Source organism: Carassius carassius, chromosome 26, assembly GCF_963082965.1.
Source record: "Carassius carassius chromosome 26, fCarCar2.1, whole genome shotgun sequence".
Lineage (NCBI taxonomy): Eukaryota > Metazoa > Chordata > Actinopteri > Cypriniformes > Cyprinidae > Carassius > Carassius carassius.
Window position 1 is genome coordinate 3,365,884 of NC_081780.1, and position 20,815 is coordinate 3,386,698.

The 20,815-nt window shown below is 37.1% G+C and overlaps 2 protein-coding genes across 2 annotated transcripts; both read right to left on the bottom strand.

Moving 5' to 3' along the window:
- Positions 1 to 1,989: 1,989 nt before the first annotated feature.
- LOC132106235 (fibroblast growth factor 23-like) lies at positions 1,990 to 4,342 on the bottom strand. The gene is made up of 3 exons (XM_059511873.1): positions 3,975 to 4,342; positions 3,691 to 3,794; positions 1,990 to 2,919 (listed from the first exon to the last, which is right to left on the bottom strand). The coding sequence occupies exons 1-3, from the start codon at positions 4,213 to 4,215 to the stop codon at positions 2,488 to 2,490; spliced, it is 777 nt and encodes a 258-aa protein (XP_059367856.1). The 5' UTR covers positions 4,216 to 4,342; the 3' UTR covers positions 1,990 to 2,487.
- A 5,142-nt stretch (positions 4,343 to 9,484) lies between these two features.
- Positions 9,485 to 15,934, bottom strand: LOC132105530 (fibroblast growth factor 6-like). The gene is made up of 3 exons (XM_059510701.1): positions 14,541 to 15,934; positions 13,971 to 14,074; positions 9,485 to 10,944 (listed from the first exon to the last, which is right to left on the bottom strand). Exons 1-3 carry the CDS (start codon positions 14,887 to 14,889, stop codon positions 10,768 to 10,770), a joined length of 630 nt encoding a protein of 209 aa, XP_059366684.1. The 5' UTR covers positions 14,890 to 15,934; the 3' UTR covers positions 9,485 to 10,767.
- Positions 15,935 to 20,815: the final 4,881 nt, after the last annotated feature.

Consider the following 20,815-nt stretch of genomic DNA (forward strand, 5'->3'; position numbering starts at 1 on the left):
GCGGATTTGGTTTTGTATGGCTAAGCGTGGACGCGGGAATACGTCACACTATACATTTATAAATTAAAATATTTTGTTTTATGTTAGAATGTTATCCAAACTTTTGTATAACCACAAAAATTGTGTTTTTTTGTTATTCTTTCAATTTAGACCCTTCTCACTGTACATTTATTATTCATTTATTTCTTTATCGTGCAAATATTACATTTATAAGTGTAAATTTTAAAAGAAAACTTCCTACTTTTTTATTTTTAGAAAAGATTTTGATATGTATGTAAACTCTTTAAGAAACTCTAACAATTCTATTGCATTTAAGACTCTTAAGTCTTATAAGCTAACATAGTTTGCTTTTGGAGTAGGCTATTGTTTGTAACCCTCATTGTCTTTTGTTCTTACTTTGTCTTTGTAATTGTATTTGTTGTTCTTCTATTGCATAATAATAATAATAATAATAATAAAATATATTTCTGTGAACATTTTCTGTCAATTTTGCTAATCTTGTTTTTCTAACAAAATATCATTAAGAAATACTTAGAAGAATACTTTGGCCTAAATAAATAAAATGTAGGAGGTTATGAAAAATATAGTCTTTTGAAATATGATATTATGTATATTTTTTCTTTAGGCTAAATGCCATTTTCTCACAACTAAGCCAAAAATCCTCTTCTCACCTTTATTCTGAGTGTTTTTATTCTGTTTTATTCTGAGTTTGCTCATATTTCACCTGATTTATTTAACATTTTTCGATTTTGATTTATGATGTGATAATAAGAGATATCCTTAAAACTATGTAAACTCTAAAAAGATAAAAATACTTTTATACCCCCCTTTTATTTTTTATTCTGGAAATGTGTGCATATTTAATAAGACAATTAATTATTTGCATTAAATTGCATACGGTGTTGGGAAGGTTGCTTTGGAAATAAAAGATCACAAGTTACCCTATTTAAAACTTAAGTAATGTAACAATTTCATTTTATTAAGTGAAAACGTGACGTGACATTCAGCCAAGTATGGTGACCCATACTCAGAATTTGTGCTCTGCATTTAACCCATCCGAAGTGCACACACACAGAGCAGTGAACACACACACACACACACACACACACACTGTGAACACACACCCGGAGCAGTGGGCAGCCATTTATGCTGCAGCGCCCGGGGAGCAGTTGGGGGTTCGATGCCTTGCTCAAGGGCTAAGTCGTGGTATTGAGGGTGGAGAGAAAGAACTATACATGCACTCACCCCACCCACAATTCCTGCCGGCCCAAGACTCGAACTCACAACCTTTCGATTGCCAGTCCGACTCTCTAACCATTAGGCCACGACTTCCCCCATTATTAAAGTAATGTAACTGATTACATTTGATTACTTATTGATAAATGTTCTATTTTCAGTGACAGAAGGCATCATGCACATCAAAATCAGGCAAAGCAACAAATTAGTATTCTTCAATATAGCTTTTTACAGAAAATATTCAGATTAAACCCACTTTAATTTAATTACACGTTTTTTTCATGGATTACAGTTATTTTGTAATTAAATTATGTAACACTGTTACATCTTACTATAGTTAATATGTTTTGCCTTAATTCAGAAAATTATCCTCAAAACATCTAAGTGCAAATCTCTATCTTATATAGCATAAGCAGGTCATAGTGTGACTTGTCTCTTTTTAAGGCCCTTCATCCAAAAATAGCCAAAGTGAAGCCGTTGACACTGGAAACAAAACAGAATGTGGAAAGGTTTATTCTTAGAGACTCAGATTGATCTTTTTAGACTGATTCAGAGAGTTCATTATTCACCTCTAATGATGGGAAAGTCAATGTTAAACCAGTTAAAATTTCCAATGTGGAGTCCAGCAACCAACAAGTGACAAACAGATGATTTTGAATCAGCTTACTTACTGAAGACAAAGGCACAAATAAAAGAGCACATTTTCTTTAATCAAGAAACAAAATTTTATTTAAAATGAGTATATCATTTCACTGCACATCTAACCTTTAAAGCAAACATATAAATACCATAAATTAAACATATTTAATTCATTAAATAAATAAATATTTTCTTTGTTTGACCATTTTCGTCCACAGGTGGTGTCCAGCACCAAAGACAAATTTGTGGTGGCAGGAGAAAAAACTAGTACAAAGAACAAAGTAGGTTTTTCAGGTTTGGTGAGATGGAGATACACGACAGCCTAAATAATCTGTAGATTTCTACTTTTAAAAATAAAGGCTCTTTATTGGTAGGCCTACTGATAGTTCCATGGACTTTCATGGAACCTTTATATCGCACAAAGGTTCTTTGAAGTGGAAAATTTTTTATAAGAAAAATAAAAAACTTTATTTTGGAACCTTTATTTTTAAGAGCGTACAAGTGAAGTTGGTTTGAAATATATGTCCTTAAAAACACTTATTTATGATGAAAATATTATGGTGCCACACTAACTTTGCGGTTCAACAGTCACGCCATGGAGGATCTGTAACTTTATCCAACAACTGCTGAAACCCGGGGACTGCCGGGGCTCGTGTCTTGAAGAAGATCCCACGGGTCATCATCGGAAGGAGAAACCAGAGTCTCCCTGGAGATGTTTCGACCCTCTGACGGCTCAGAGTCTGTGTCCCCATCGTCCTCTTGGGCAGCTCTGGAGTCTGACGCCTCTCCGTACCGGAGCGCGTTCAGCGGGTCTGATGGATTCACCTGCCGGTTCCTCCTCTCCCGGTGCTGCAGGCGCTCCAGTGGAACAGTGTTTTTCTCGGATAAAAAGAGAGAGGACTGAGGGAGGTTTTGTCCCGCTATGAACACCTGTTTCGCCCCGTCCAGGTTAAGCAGTATGCCATGATTGGTGGAGTAATAAACGTCACGATGGTTTTCCAAAAGTTTGTGGTGAAAAAGACAGTCTTCCTTGTTGCAAACAGTCTAAAGATATAAAAACATACAAATAGTTAAATAACGAATCAAACTTATTTCAAACTTCATTTCTACATTTTCTTGCGTTTTCGCCGGCTGTAAAAATAAATCTGTAAAATTTACGTTGCCAGAACTCTTCCGTAATTTTTTTTACGGTTTTACGACTGAAAATGTATTTATAGGAAAATAAATAAATATATAAAAATGTAGGCCTATATTTTATTATCTGATATAGGCTATTGCAACTTTATAAAAGGCTATAGGGTACTGAAAGCCACCAAAAATTTCAAACACAACATTTTCATCCCCAAAAGGTGTATATTTAACGTTAGGCTACTTTATTGTAAAATTATTTGAAATGTCCCATTATATTTATTAGTATTTCACCCTATGTAGTAAAAAAAAAAAAAAAAAAAAAACAACAGCAAAAAAAAACGAGTAAACCAATCAAGAAGTTTTTAGCATTTTTAATGTTAATATGTGAACATTTGGCTATAACCTATAACCTTTATAGATAGGCTATTATATTGTAAATCTAATTACCCGCACTTGCTAGAGCTGTTTCTACTTTATTTAACCCATAAAATGTAAATTCTTTGCATAAATTAATGTATTTAGGTTTATTCTGTGACATTAGCATTTAAATAAAACCAGTCAAATTCAATGTTACAACTTTTAGATTCCATTCCGACTGCACTTAGTACTGTATTCATATTAATAAGATAATAAAAGATAATACCTACTTGTTATATCTTATTTTTTATTTGTTTGAATACTTACAGATGTGTAAAGAGTTCCTCCTGCGTCCATGCACAAAAATAGGTTACTTTTCACTCCAAATATTGCCAGACGGTCTCTGCTCTCTGCTTTCAATAAAATAACACCTGTTGAATGCAGAACATAAAGAGGGACATTATTTTATAGATAAAACAATGATAAATACATAGGTTATATAAAACAATTAGTCATGATTCATAGACTGATGAGAGTTTAATTTTTATTTTACTGGCCTTATATCCTTAATATGGATATTATGCTGATCAAAAACAAGAAGGGCTACTCACTGTAGGACCCCCGGTTTGTAGTTTTGCGCACATGTCCGTTCGGGCTGATCTCCAAGTAGAAGTTGTTTAAGTCCGAGGTGGTCTGAAGGTGGATGTACCTCCGCGGGTTCCCCCAGCTGGAGCCCAGGAGGGGAGAGGGGTTAGGGGCAGCATCCGCAGGTCTGAATCCCTGGAGAACCGTGATCCACAGCGCGAGGACGGGGGAGAGCAGCACGTGCAGATTGGAAACTGCGCAACGCATCTTCACGAAGCGCAAAACCAGTGTGCAGAGCTGAAGGACTTGTGATGCGTGAAAGTTTGTGAGCGCGGCTATTTAAACGCATCCTGTGCCACTCCTTTACGCAACACTCGCCCGCAGAGCCAGAGGATGTGAGGAGGCGGATTCAACATGTCCACCTTCTGTTTGTTATGAAGGTAATTGACTGGTTAACCATAATTGGCTTGTCAATTTAGCACAGCTTTGACTTTCTATGTATCTTGACATCTTGCTGTCAAAACAAAACTGAAAACAAGAATACATTTTAAAAGTTTTTGTGCATGTGCGAATCAGTTGGTTGTCTCCCAATATTTAAAAAATGCTAAATCAATTAACTGTGAAATATCACCTATGTTCATTTAGGCTATTTAGGATTGTCTAACCTATACAAAATGTACAGACCTGTTAGGGCGGTATCTTGTTTTATCTACACCAAAATGTCACATATTAGTACTTTAAAAGTTAATATTATTCAGTAACAGTTTTGTACCATTTCTTTGCACCTGTATTAGGTGCCTGAACGCATGCTTAGTGTCCTGAACAGATATATATAGTATGACCCCAATCTGAACTTCTTAAAGTAGGCCAGCAGAGGGAACCTGTGCCTCATCCACGCACAAGTAACGCACCAAAAATTGAGCAAAGCTGTGTGCGATAACGCTGAAAAAAAAAAACATAAATAAACATGAAAAATAAACCATATTCATTATCAATATATATCTAATAATATATAATAACATGATATAGCAATATACATATAAACTAATGACTGTATATATATATATTATATTTGTATCATATTATTTATTTTTTACTTTTCTACTTATATTTTAGAATTAAAAAATGGAAACGATTTGTACATTTTTTTTAAAGCAATTTGTAAAGAATTAACCATAATTTTGGGCTTTGGAGAAATAATGATTATCTGTTTATTATACTGTATATGTTTAACATTATGAAGAAGAAAAAGAAAACATTTACAGAAAAACTGGATCCAATGGATGCCTTTTAACTGTCAGGTTTGCATATCAATATCATCAGAAAAACATCAAATAACCAGGGAAGAAGTTTGTGAATTACTTGCAGTAGTTTATTGAACTGTTGCCATGTTGTATAAATGATCCTGTATGAGTGTGACATCCTAGCAGCATTATTTCTAGAAAAGAATCAGTTCTGGGCACACTGTGCATGACTGCTCACTGTACTTGCTACTTTGAGCATAATTAAAATGTGAACAAAAACACACACAAATGAATAAAAGAAAAAAGGAAACAGTTTTATAACATCAGGAATATGACTAAACTGCTGTGCACAGCACATACGTAGAAAAGTAAAGGGAAAAAAAATATTTTTCTCAAATATATCTGTATTTATACATAGCATCAATGCTTGTACTCAGAAACACATGATTATGTCCTATGTAAAGTATTAGTTTCCTATACTTTCAAAAAAGAAATATGAACTAATTCAGGGGTGAGAGATGTCTTTATAAAGAGTAGCGGACAGAAACACACTTTTAAACAGAGAATATACAGACACACAAAATCCTGGATTTCACTGATGTGCAGAATGACAATTATATTTTGGATATGAACTGAGTGTAACGAATATAATACACCCTACTATTAAACCAATTAATTAAAAATTAAAAGACTATATATATTGGTAAAAGTATGCATGCCATTTTGGATACCGTTTTCATCAGAGAAAATAGATAAAAGAAAGTATGTGGTATGCTAGTGGAAAAAAAAAATCACACTAAATGATTAATGAGGCCTCACAGATATGGGGTCTTCACTGTAACAGGATCAGCTGCACAAAGTCATTTCAAAACAAAGACAGTGCAAAGCAACGAACTGGAATCCCGTTCTAATGCCTCTGGTGCTCCAAAGATTCCAGAAACCCTCCCTGCATATGTGAGGAGGATTCAGCCAGTGACAGCTTGCCGTCCTTCATGCACACACATTTTTCTCATGAGTTCAGAGTGTACCAGGAAACTGGTGTCTACATTCTATGCCCAATAAACATTTTTACAGCTGTTGCTATAAATCCAAGCGACATACATCAGCATATCAGATGACTCTGATTACCAAATGTTCACGCATATCGTTCATTCTTCACAGACTTAAGATGGTATTGTCACAATCAGGACACAAATGAAAGAAACAGTAACATTTGGCTTCCTGATTTAACTCTTCAATTCCTAACGCATCTTTATAACACATTCAGAAGACAAACTGTATTAAAATAGTTCATTAATATAAGTTGACTTGCGGCGTTTCAGTATCAGTCTGCTTGACGATTACCTTTGAGATATTTTAATTATAAGTTTGAATGAAGTTAAACTTTTCTGTGAAACCAAAGCAAAAATGTTAGATGATGGTAAAAGTTGTGACCATAGATGGCTGTTAAATAGCTACATTTCTGTCCTATAAATGTGTTTTATTGTTTTTCGTAAGTGTGCAAGTCTCACTTGGACTCACAGTGATATTAATTCTGAGGCACATCAGCTAAATACAGTCAATGTTAAATACAATGGCACATTAATGACAAGAAACTTGTTAATGGACAAGTACTGACTGAATGCCTTTGAATACTGAAACATCTCTTCACAGATGAGACCTCAAAACAAGCAGCTTGGCAGAGGTGAGAAATTATGGGCTTTTTTTGTCTCCCTAAAGTATTGCGTCAGTCCTGCAGAGGTCTGTCCTGATATATTTACTGCGCTAGAGGAAGAAGCCAGTCCCACAAAAACTTTCCTTTTCATATAGTAGCAAACAAATGTGAATGAGCCAGCAACACAATCTCACTGCAATTCAAAGCTGTTTTATGGTTGGCGAACTGGTGGCTAATTTGTATTGGTACGTTTTTGTACGACCTGTGGGTTAGGTTTAGAAGTGAAGCGTCATGCTTACTATTTTCCAAAAATTGTAAATTTTTGTACAAATCACATAAATAATAAATCACCATGGTGTAAAAGTTGAATTTCCAAGTTGAATTTGTTTGGATTCATTGTTTCATAAAACAGTAACCAATTTACTTCTCTAATGCGATGAACTTCTGAGTGAAAATGCATATTTAATGGGAAAAAACATAGGATTGGGACTTGATTTAGACCATCAGAAATGATTAAAATCTTGTAACAGTGGCCATTTACAATTTTGCTAAAATATGACAGAGATTCTTTGGAATAACGTGGATCAATAAATCTCAAGAATATCAGGAACCGACGTGAAGAAATTAACTAGGGATGAGTTTGATTTAATGCTGACTAAACTGTAGGCAAAATTTAGGGAAAAAAGATCCATTTAGTGTAGAGATGTACGAAGCACAGCTCACACAGAAATCACTTTAAAACCAAGCAACTTTCTGTTGTTCAGCCAAATTCGCATGACCAAATCTGTGAAGGGAAGGGACTGCATGATATCATGTGGAAATTACAGGAGTCCATGCAACACAGCAATTGTAAATTCAGCAGCATGGATCCAAACACATGATAATGAGACCACAATTGACTTGAGAAAAAGAAACGAGACCTTGGACGGACGTTTTCGACCAGTTCAACTCCGTGGCTATGACCTTGGACTAAAGTTGGATGGAAAACCACAAAGAACCCTAGCGCTACTGGAATCTCAAGGCTTCTGTGCACAGTGGCTTTTACAAGATTACCCATGTTGCGAGGGAGACGTCACCAGCATACCCTCCGCTCAGGTATTCCACCCCCACATGCTTCAAACAGACTGAACAAACAACCAGACCATAAGTCTTTCTAAAATAACCTCATTCCTTTCGATTCCTTTCCCTTTAACCCTCATGCTGAACCGAAGAGATTTTCTGTTTTTCAAAATTGCTAGTTAATGTTATCGCACTGGACTAAAACTTACTGACATTGCTTACACATGGTATAGCAACTTCACAACATTTGAACAAAATTTATTAATTTATTTTTTTTTTTTTATTTAACTTTTTTGGAGGTTTTTCCACCTCGCTCCACCTCTAATATGAACAACCAACCAAAAATTAGCCAACAATTTTCTCATTACGCTATTTTTTTTTTTTTTGACAAATCCTGGATTCAATCTTTTTATCAACCTGTTTTCTTTGAATTAACATTAGTTTTGTCTTTGGAACTGTTTGATCAAGGGTGTCAATAATCTGAATTAATGCACCTCAGTTTTTGAGTGACCAATGCCGACGTGATCCGCAAATAATGTTTTTTCACGCAAAACCCAAGGTCCATAAACTCAGATCAGTGAGGCCTACAACCAACCAGTCCAGGAATAAATAAAAACCTGTGCTAATTGAAAGAAAACAAGTTGACAAAAATATTAAATCCAAGATTTGGTGACAATATAGCATTATTGAGAGATTTACAAGCAATTTTCAAAAGGCCATTTTAACTGAAAACACCAAATTAGGTAAAAGTTTTCAGAACAACACAATGGTTCAATAAACAGTGTGGGGTGAAATTTGGTGACAGAAACTGATGCAAACAAAAGCAGACATACCAAAATCTTAAAATACAGTGAGCGTCCCTCAGTTTGGATGCCACATGGTGTCTGCCCTGTAATTACATTTGCATAGAGCAGCAGCGAGTGCCACTGCAGTGCATCTGCAGCAACAGGAAAGAGCCAGACTCGACTGCCCCCTCGACCAGAATTCACACACACACACACACACACAAACACACACACACACACACACACACACACACACACGCACACGCACAAGCATCTACACATGGACAGGTGCACACAAAAATACTCACATCAGAAGCAAAAATAAATAAACATATACTGCACATATTCCCTTGAATCAGTCACCATCATGGATGGCAGTGTGCCTTTAGCAACAAGCAACAAAGCTCCGAGCTACTGGCATATTCAGTGCACAGTCAGTATTTACAGTATTTTCATTGGTTTAGAAGACGTCCTCATTCACAGCAATGCTTAAAGCTTATTTTCAAGTGCTCCTTTTGTTCAGGCAAACCTGTGGTAAGCAATAGTATAATCGAACCGGCCATGTTTAAAATTTTAAGTGTGCGCTTGCATCAGTTCCCCTGTAGATTTCTCACTTTTTAGTTGTTTTTATTTTCCAGTTTTCTTTATATAAAGTTTAATTCTGATTGCAAAAAGAGTCTAGTCATACAAATAAAATGTACAGCCTAAAAGCTCCAATAGGGGTTCAGCTAGAAAAGATAATAGCCCCTTTCACGCATTTATCTGTACTGGTAAATAACAGTTTAGAGAAAATAAAATACCAGTAAATCGGTTCTAGCAGTGTTTTGGATACTATTGTGTGCTGTTTTGTGTTTTTAAGATCAAAACACCATTTTTTTCTTGCCATGAAAATTGCAACTAATTATCTCTCAAATGCAAGTCTATACCTCACAATTTGGACTTCTCAGAATTGCGTAATGTTCACTTTTTCAAAAGTCAAAATTGTGCAATAAAAAACAGCAATTATCGATTAAACTTTTTTATATTTGGTGGAGGAAACAGGTTTCCATAATCATCCCCTTACTCCTGTTGCTCAGAAGGCAACATTTTTTGTCAAACTCAAAATGCATACGAGCTAACGAAGAAAAAGTACTGCATCACTTCGAGTGACTGACATCACAGAGTTCACCAGTATTTTTGTACTGATGCATGAATGGTCTCTTAGCAGTACAAAGCCACTGCGTACTCGTAAGTTTTATGCCAATTTACTGGGATTACCAGTGAAAGGGGCTAAAGTTATACCTCATTTCTTAGTTGACAGCAGATGATGCCGAATGCCAGAGATGATCAATGTTTACAAGCTGCTCTCGTGTCTCATACAGTGTTCTCTAATTAGAGAAAAGTAAAATAAAGCAGAGATGCACACCCATCCCCCTCGCCCCTCTCTGGGGCCCTTGTGGGACAGTCCCCGCGGGGCCCTGGCTAACATATCAGCCCTATTTCTGACGCCCTGGGGCGTTCAGAGCATGCATGTTAAAGGGGCGGTGTGCGGGAATGCCAAGGCACCTCAGTGCGACATGCAGCAAGAGAGATCTGCTTTCTTTTAAGTGCTTGCACAACCCCTAAGAATGAGAAAAACAGAAAACAAAATTGTCAAATATTTGTAAAAAAATTATGCTTGTATCGGCTCAGACAGAACTAAAAGTAACAAGCAAAACTACATGCATTCTTTTAAACCATCTAGGTAGCTCTTTGAGGTAATAAAAAACATAATTTCACTATAAAAAGCTGAGGAGGACTTCCATCATCCATCGTAGAGTCTGTTTGATTCTTGGCAAGCACCTGATTACAGAAAGGAAGGCAGGGAGAGCCTCCACATCCATGACCAATAATATATATATGTATAAAGAAAAGAAGTAAGCAGCGATGGATAGAATATTCAGAGATCCTAATAAAAAGCTAACCTATCCAAATATACATATAAAAATGTAGTAGTACTATTTTGGTGACATTCTTGCAGTTTCTTGTATGTTTGTGTGTCAGTTTTCAGATCTCTCGGGGAGATCAGTGCAAATGAAGAATTATTGCAAGAGTCTGCTCATATTCGTGGGAGGAAGTGGGTGACTGTCATGGCGGTGGTGGCCTTGTTGCCTCGCTTCACTCGGCCGTGTTTGCTGAGAGCGACATAGAATCCCTTGTAAACAGAGGACTCATAGGCATTGTAGTTATTTGGCAGCAGGGTCTCCTTGAACTTGCATTCATCTTTAAAGGTAGCCTGAAAGACGGAGAAGAGAAGGAATGTGAATGCCAGCATTCAGTCAGAGGCACCAGTGTTATTTTAGTATCACTGAGATACTTATTCTTCAAAATAGTTTTAAGCATTACAATTTTACCTATTTATTAATTTATTTAGTCATTTTGTTGAGTGTTTTTGTCATTTTTATTAGTTTTTTTTATATGTCTGTATAGTTTTTTTCTTTTCATTTTAAGTTTTAGTTATTTTGGTATGTCGTGGTAAACTAAATGAAAATTTGCATTTTGTGAGGTTTTAATATCGTTGAGAAACTATTTTAGTTTATATATACACTCACTGGGCACTTTATAAGGTAAACCTGTTCAATTGCTTGGTAACACAAATTGCTATTCAGCCAATCACATGGCAGCAAATCAATGAATTTAGGCATCTAGATGTGGTGAAGACGATTTGCTGAAGTTCAAACCGAGTGTCAAAATGGGGAAGAAAGGGGAATTAAGTGACTTTGAATGTGGAATGGTTGTTGGTGCCAGACGAGGGTCTGACTGATCAACAACTGCTGATTTACTGGGATTTTCATGCATAACCATCTCTAGGCTTTACAAAGAATGGTCCGAAAAAGAGAAAATATACAGTGAGCGGCAGTTGTGTGGACGAAAATGCCCAGTTAATGTCAGAGGTCAGAGGAGAATGGGCAGACTGGTTAGAGATGATAGAAAGGCAACAGTAACTCAAATAACCACTCATTACAACCAAGGTATGCAGAATACCATCTCTGAACACACACCATGTCGAACCCTTAAGCAGATGGGCTACAGCAGCAGAAGACCACACTGAGTGCTGCTCCTGTCAGCAAAGAACAGGAGTCTACAATTTACACAGGCTCACCAAAACTGGACAATAGAAGATTGGAAAAATGTTGCCTGGACTGATGAGTCTCGATTTCTGCTGTGACATTCAGATGGTAGGGTCAGAATTTGGCATAAAGAACATGAAAGCATGGATTCATCCTGTCTTGTCTCAATGGTTCAAGCTGCTGGTGGTGATGTAATGGTGGGGGATATTTTCTTAGCACACTTTGGACACCTTAGTACCAATTGAGCATCGTTAAAACGCCACAGACTACCTGAGTATTGTTGCTGACCATGTCCATCCCTTTATGACTAATGTGTACCCATCTTCTGATGGCTACTTCCAGAAGGATAATGCACCATGTCACAAAGCTCAAATCATCTTAGACTGGCTTCTTTAACATGACAATGAGTTCACTTTACTCAAATGACCTCCACAGTCACTATATCTTAATCCAATAGAGCAGCTTTGGGATGTGGTGGAACAGGAGATTTGCATCATGGAATTCGCATCATGCTATGATGTCAATATGGACCCAAATCTCTAAGGAATGTTTCCAACACCTTGTTGAATCTATGCCATGAAGAATTAAGGCAGTTCTGAAGGCAAAAGGGGGTCCAACCTGGTACTAGCAAGGTGTACCTAATCGATTTGGCCAGTGAGTGTATGTATATTTATTATTAGTCTCGGTTTTTTGTTTTAAATTTGGTTAAAGTTTAAGTGATTTTGTTGTGTTTATCATGTTATTTTAATTGTAAGTTTTTTTTTAATAAGTTTTAATCGTTTTAGTTCATCAAGTTCAGTTAAATGACATCTGGAAAATGTGTTATTTTTGTTTTACTATTTCTAGTTATTTTAGTACTTAAGTTAAATTAACTGAAAATTAGAAAATTTGCTTTGGCAACTGCTGAAATAAAAACGTTTATTTTATTTAAAGTAACAAATGTGTGTGTGTGTGTGTGTGTGTGTGTGTGTGTGTGTGTGTGTGTGTGTGTGTGTGTGTGTGTGTGTGTGTGTGTGGTTTTAGTTTAAGTTAGAAAATAGAGTTAGTTAGGTAATAGAGTTTTAGTTTTAGTGAGATAACCCTGCAATGCACAATGCACTGCCTTTCATTACTTTTAGTGCTTTTCTATTTCAATGATTCAAACATTTGAGCAAATAAATGAGGCTTCTGTGAACTCATAAACAACAGCACTGTTTTGCAAATGACTTTAAGTGAAATAGATCTAACCTCTTGAACAGACCAGTTTCTCAGCCTGATTTCCCATAAAAGACAATATACTGAACAAATTTGCAAAGAAACTTTCAGCTGAGCCTGGTTCAAGAAACCCATTAACCTGATAATCCCTGAGCTAAACAGGCCTTTTAATTAACAACCACTTTAATGATGACTGCAAGACCAGCCTGTGGTGTCTGCTTTATCTCTGCTCATCCAGAGGATGCTCTAGCAACGCTCTGCAGTTTTTGGACAGACTTGTCATGCGCTCATGGGCCCCTAAGGACCAGTTTTGCACTGTGCTTGTCACACCTAAACTTCAGCCAAATTTATCTTTTACCCTTCAAACCTGCAGACACACTTTAAATTTAACACATTACATGTAAATCACTGCTACTTTTATTACCTGTTCAAATCAATGTGTAAATACAAGCTGATCTACAAAATATTTAAATTTATGCACAGATTACATTACACATTCAGGTTAATTTGTGCCATTTCCCAATTTACCAGGATTCCCCCCAATATAACACGGTATATAAGATAAAGTGTAAAGCTAGATGAGAACTGCAACTATGCACTGCATGTGCGACTATACCTAATGACCTACAACTAACTACCAGCTAATATAAAAGAATGAGGCGTTAGTATAAGATTAATGCAGGCAATTATTATAAACCTTTTACTCGTGCTTGCGAATCGCTTTGGCGCTGTGCCTGGATCTAAAGCACCATTTAATAATAATTTCCAAAAGCCGTGCAGCTGTGGCAACAAATTATATTAATAAAGCATGAATAATTGAATGCAGCACACGCCGTAAACACTAATATTACTCTCGCGACCCCATCACGTGCCAAATGCATTGAAAACGCACAAAGAAAGCATCACCTGTTTAACACACACACAGTAGATTTTCGGGGATGCAAAGCCTCGTTGCATGTGGCAGGCAGGAAGAAAGCCCACGGTTGCGCACACCTACCGTTCCGTACAGCCTTCCTCTGTTATTCATTGCGACAAACATCTTGCTTTTCACACCGTACAGGCTAACCACTCCTCTGGCCACAGTGGAGATCTCTGTGAGACCTGCTCAAACAGAACAAGAATGTTACACACAGTGAAGCGACTCCGCGGGACTCAGAACAAGAAGGCATGCGGTGGGTGGAACCTCTGCAGGTGCCAGTTGTGGATGCGCAAACGGCCTCTCTCGCGCCACTAGGTTACTACATTATTGCCGAAAGACGAACATCCCTTACACTTGGAGAGTCGTGCATGCTCTAAGCGCTTCTGGGCCGCTCAAGGAGCCGGTGTAAAAATAAGCTGGCATCTATATCCGTCTCAGCATTCATGTCGTGTTTTAGCCCAGCGCAGATATTTAGCACTAAGGGATACTGTGTATGTGTATGTCTCTCTCTCTCTCTCTCTCTGTGTGTGTGTGTGTGTGTGTGTGTGTGTGTTTTAATAGATTTGTCTTTGCCTCCAAAGACGAGTGTCGCTTCTAAAGAATAAAGAGCTCTGCGCAATTAAGTACTGCATTATTCCGTGAACTCACTGTACTGGTTCTCATTATGTACACCGTTTATCTTGCCGTCTGGGAGGACCTGAAGATGAAACCCGATGCCTACATTGCAGTACAGCCTCCGCACTCTTTTGATGCCCAGCAAATAGTCATTCTCCCAGTTCGCCTCTGGTCTCTCTCCAGAGATCCCCAGCACGGAGCGGGAGAAGAGGCTCTCCCATCGCTTCTCCAGTAAAGTTGTCCTATTAGTCCTACTCGGAAGCGGACTGGAGGACACAATCCCAAATAGGAGCAATCCCAAGAGCAGAACGGCAGTCCTTGGCCAGTGTTGCGCGTTGGCCTCGCAGGACATACTGATGAGGAGCCTTTGCGCAATGGCCATCGGGTTTACCTTCGGGACACGTGGTCAAAATTAATGACACTAAAAATACCACTCTTCTAGTTTTTCTTCCCTCGGCATGGTGCTGCAGGCTTAATTTAGCGAGGCAGGTCAGAACTTCGGGCATGCGACGGTGGCCCGAGATGAGAGCGGCGGAAGAACGGGAAGAGAGCGCGGAGACACGACTTGAGGTGGAGAAGGTGGTGATGACCATGTTTTGCAGTTCCGAAGCTTTGGGTCGTGGAGAATGCCACTCACCAAAATCCCTATCTCACCTCAGAAGCCACTCTCATCCTTACATGAATGACATCATATATCAGGGGATGGGGGAGGATAGAGAGAGATAGAGAAAGAGAGAGAGAGAGAGAGAGAGAAAGTTGGAGCGGCGGACTGATGATGATGGGACGCTGCTGTCACTCCACGTGCGCAATGGGGGTCGCATGCTGAGCCTTATTGGACAGCTTGCGCGCGATCATGGGATGCGATGGGCACTCTAGCAGCGCCCAAATCGGGACGGTGGTCATATGTCTGACAGCCCTGCTTCCTTATTTAGAAGGATGGTGTAAATACAGTCCACTTGTCACCGGAGAGCAATGGCACCCCTGTCTGTCACATCCCAGGCAGTTTGTGCGGGAAAGTTTACACAACGACCCGATTCCACAATACTGCGCTCCCACGATGCGTGCCGGTCGTTACGTTCTGCGTCTCGTGCATCGCGCAGACTGAGCTATTTTTCTTCCGGGAGGCTGCCTGCCTCTCTGGATCTCGCGGCGGCGATGCTGAGCAAAATGCACCTTCAAGAATGCTCGGACCGCGCGCAATGTCCAGACGTCAGCAGATGCTACGCGTCGTTACGCGGATCTCCAGGTGCGCGGAGAGTACAGTGAAGCCGGATTGTAGTGACGCTTGGGGAGGCGCTGTTGCGGGCAGCGTGTTAAAGCGCCTATCACGTTATTTTAGCAGTTGCCTGGCTCCCCTGGAATATGGAGCAAAAATCAAATTTTTAACTCATTTCAGGACTGATGTATGCCACCCACAAAACATTTCATTCTTGCTTAACATATAACAGGAAAAATACAATAAAAAATACTATACCATCTTATACTTATGATAATTGTACTTACTTTCCAATTAAATAAAAATAAAATAAAATAAAAATAAATAAACTTAATTCACAATTTTTTTCCCAATTCTTTTGTTATAATTAAAATAGAATATTTTTTTTACATTTTAATTGAAAAAAAAAGTAATACTGTATATACTGTACTGTACTATATGATATACTTTATATACTGGATGATATATTATATCATAGGCAAATATATATATATAGCCTATATATATATATATATATATATATATATATATATATATATATATATATATATATATATATAAAGCAGTTTGTCATTAAGGCAATGATTTTAAAATCACATTATGGAGAAAAAAAATAATTAACTCTATAAAGCACAATGCAATGCAGTGCAAAATTCAACATACCGTTAAAACTGTTTTAGAGTGCAATCATATAATGGGGCAATATAAATAAAAAACTAGACCTTATTGAACACTTCACTTAACATTAACAATTGACAGCTGTCATTCAGGTTTACTAAAGAACTGCAGCATGTAGCAATAAAATTAAAAGTCATGACTTGGAACATTTGTAGCTGAGTAGTCATCAGCTGTCTTTAAAATACTGCTAAACAGCGACAGTCTAATTAGCAAACACATCTCAAATGAGCACCAACACAAGCAGCATTATGACATCATGCAAGGATGTTTTAACACATAGTGTATGAAAAAAGTAGGACCGTTTTAATGATGTTGTTTTATAAATCCGGCTGCACACATTAAAGATGATGCACAGAACAGTGAATCCACCCCGTGGCTTAATTCACACGATTTCCACACGTCCATTCTGATAATGCAGTGAAACTCAGATCAAAGCAGACATTTCAGCATTCAGCCGTCTCTGCATCTCAAGTTCAGACAGATTACGGCACACCCAAACATCTGCTGCACATCACTTCAGTTTACCTGAGATAGGATTCAACAGCCTGTGACTCACTCAATCATCTCTCTGAGAAAAAGCAGAAGCTTTGATTAATAAATTAAACAGCTTCTAATGGCATCTGTGAATATATGACATGTTCAGAACTGATCTTTTAAGTTAGAGGCAGAACATTTAGCAGCAGCAACATAGTTTTGAAAAATATCGTCATTCCATTGGGCTTTGTGTGAGGCAGGGTTGTCACAAACCACGTAACTGGATCCAGACTCTTTCCAATTAGGTTTTTATTAACGTGGGTTTAGGCGCTACAGAAATGACAGCTGAGGAGAGCCGCTGAAATCCAGGAGAGAATTACTCACACATGACATCAGGAGCATCAGTTGACGTTTAACATTTAACACAGCACACAAATGGCATTCTATACAGGAGAGCACCCATCCACATCCTCCTGAAGAAAACCCTTCAGCATATGCTCTATTTTAACATGTATTTATCCAGCTGTTCATTAAAAACAAGCTGTTTGCTCAAGCACTAAAACAATCTAAATGATGGCACTTTGGTGGAAATAAAGCTGGCAGTCCAGGTGTAAAAGTGTCCGGAATTGGCAGAGATTGATATGAGTCAGACCCTGCGATCTTGCTGACACAGCTGATCAATAATTCAACACTGAAAAGTGGCACGACAGCCTTCAGTTCACATTTTATTTTTCTTAAAAAGCACAAAAAAAAAAAATACTGGGCTGTGAAACAATGAATTCTATTACAAATGGTTGACTGGAAATATTTGTAAATATTAATTGACAATTCACTTCTTATATAAAATTGGCAGCTATAATCAATCAATCAATCAATCTTAAAGATTATGTAATTAAAATGAATATAGAATAAAATTCATAATAAAACTAAATATTTTACGTATGTTTTATTTAATCCTTAAAAAATTTATTACAGTTTTCACCAAAAAAAATATTAATCAGCACTAACGTTTTCAAAATAAATAATAAATATAAATTCCTTGAGTAGCTAATTAGCATATTACAATGATTTCTGAAGGATCATGTGACACTGAATACTGGATTAATGATGCTGAAAAAATTGTATTCCTGAAGAACAGGAATAAATGACTTTTTTTTTTATTTCAAATATATTTTTAAATATATTTAAACAGAAATATTTATTTTAAGTTGTAATAATATTTCATTATAGCGATGCAGAGTGGTGAAGTTCCTGTTGTGGCAGGGATTTTGTGTGCCAGGCTGAGCTGCAAGAACAGCACTAAAAGCACAGTGTGTTCATGAGCTGACAAGAACTCAAGAGAGAACATCTGACCCCTGCAGAGAGCAGAACTCTGCGCACACTATTAGCACAGTGACTCAGGTCAAATTTCTGTCCACCTTTAAAACAATGGTCAAATTACCTTTTCTGATTGAGTTCTGAATCTGGGGGTTTAAGCTTTTTGTGCTTTTTTTTCTCTGTTTGAGAACAGCCTGATGCTGGGTGCTGAAAAGTGCACAGTCATATTAAATTAAATCTCACCTCTTAACACTCTTTATAAGAGTCACTGTTTCTCAGGCGTTGAGTATGGATCATCCTCATATGCACTCTGATCTAGTCAGATGCTCTTCTGTGTTATACATTTATAAAGAATCTACTACAAAAAGCACAACTACCATCATCTTAACCAGAATTCCTGCCACTCGGTTCACAGATCCTGCTAGAATAACTAACCCCGAGATGGGCTGCACTAAAGTTAGCACTTTTGGGAAAGCAGAATGACGTCAGCGGAGGATTTCTGCTGAGTCAGCAAGACACAACCCAAGTGATCTCCCAGCATTCCCTTGAACTCTACACCAGCACCAGCATTGGCTCCCGCTGCCCAGCCCTGGAATGAATGGCATTCTGTTTGACATCCTTGCAGCACTTTACACATTCTCACTCCCTACAGGCAAGAATGGTGTTACCAACTCTAATGCAGCCGTAAGGTGGGTGTATCTACTGCTTTCCATTCTATCATTTCAGCAATGGAGGAAGCAACTGCACCACAAGTGTTTGGGGCTTTGGTTAGCAGATGAGTGGATTGGGGCACACACACACACACGCACGCACACACACACAAACACACACACACACACATGCAGTGACTCCTCCATGACACTGATTTTGTTCCTGTGCCAATATAGGCACTGCAGCAGCAATCATTTACATAATAAATATCTCATTACAGAGACAGTAACTGGAACGCATTCATTAATCATATTTAAAGCCAATAGAGAGAGAGGGGACACGATGTTCCTGTAAAGAAACAGCTCTCTCTCTAGAAGATTTTTCAGTGTGAAGTACACTAGTATATTCGCTATAGCCATGATGGAGAAACAGACTGTGTTATAAAAGCAACAGTTGAATCAGTTCATATTTATAAAAGTCATTCCTTTGTCTATATTGTGTTTGAAATTATTTTCAAAGTCAAAGATTTTTTTTTCTTTTGGGGCTACTAAAAAAATCAATGACAGAATTTGTCTGCAGTCTTATTCATAAGTCCTGAGAGAAGATTTTCTTTACAAAGTCAAAGTGAAGAGGGTCATTGCTATTAGAAAGTACATTTAATGTCTAATTAATCAAAGTTACATAAAACCTATAACATTAAATGTATACTAACTTATTGGTATATGTTCACATAACTGCTGTTATAAAAACATTTTTTAATTAATATTTATAAAAAAATATGAATATATCCATTTCTCTTTAATAATATCACAATTACTTGAATATAGGAGTGAATTTTTATTAAATAATAAATCACATCCTCCTCCAGGAAACAAGGTTATTTGTAGCAGAAAAACAAAAGCACAAACATTAAACATTAGCAAGGGAGTTTCTGATTTTGAGATGATTGTGTTACACTCTAAAGCAGAAGTGGCCAAACATTTTAATATAAATGCCCCAAAATTAGACTTGCTAGAGGACAGTGGGCCAAAAGTCCAACTATGCTATTTTAAAATACATTAAAATTACTACTACTAATAATAAAGTCCAACTATGTCTTATTAAAATGGATTAAATGTAAAGAAAAATTTACATAAAAAAATACAATTAAAAAAATGATGTTAAAAGTATATATGTATATAGATGTTAGATAGATAGATAGATAGATAGATAGATAGATAGATAGATAGATAGATAGATAGATAGATAGATAGATAGATAGATAGATAGATAGATAGATAGATAGATAGATAGATAGATAGATAGATAGATAGCAGGAATGGTTTGGGTACCTTTCATCGCTGCTGTCGCCCTCTGCTGGTGTGAAGGTTAAGAGCATCGGTCCGGTTGAAACGCTATTAATTTACTGCATTGCAGCACCGGTCCGTTGTCACTCATTTTTGCATTGAGTCTGCACAGATCACTTCACGAAGAAAAAAACAGAAAAAAATTATCCTAGTAGTTCGAAATATTAAACATTCGAAAAATACTAAAGTTCCTCTGAATACAAAACTTCATAGCTGTTTGAAAAATTAATATTCCATTAATACGTTTCAAAAACTAGTTCTAAATAGCTTTTAAGTCTACTAAAAGAGTATATTTCCATCTTATTTTTTTCTTAAATTAATTAAATAAAGGTAGAATGGAAGCTTAAACACATTCCATAAATAAAATGAGATTATTGGCACCAATCTGTAGCGCAGGGTACAGTGTGAATCCGACAATGCAATTACTATTACAGATCTCCTGATACTGTCCTTTTAGTTCATACAGAACAATATTATCTTCATTATTATTTTTTCAATTCAAATATATTATTTGTTGTGGGCAATTCCAATCAAATTCCACCTTAAGAACTAAAAGGGAGCATCCAGTGACCATCATCATTTCATTTGTATTTCTGTTAAGATTCGATAATAGCTTCCTGAATGAA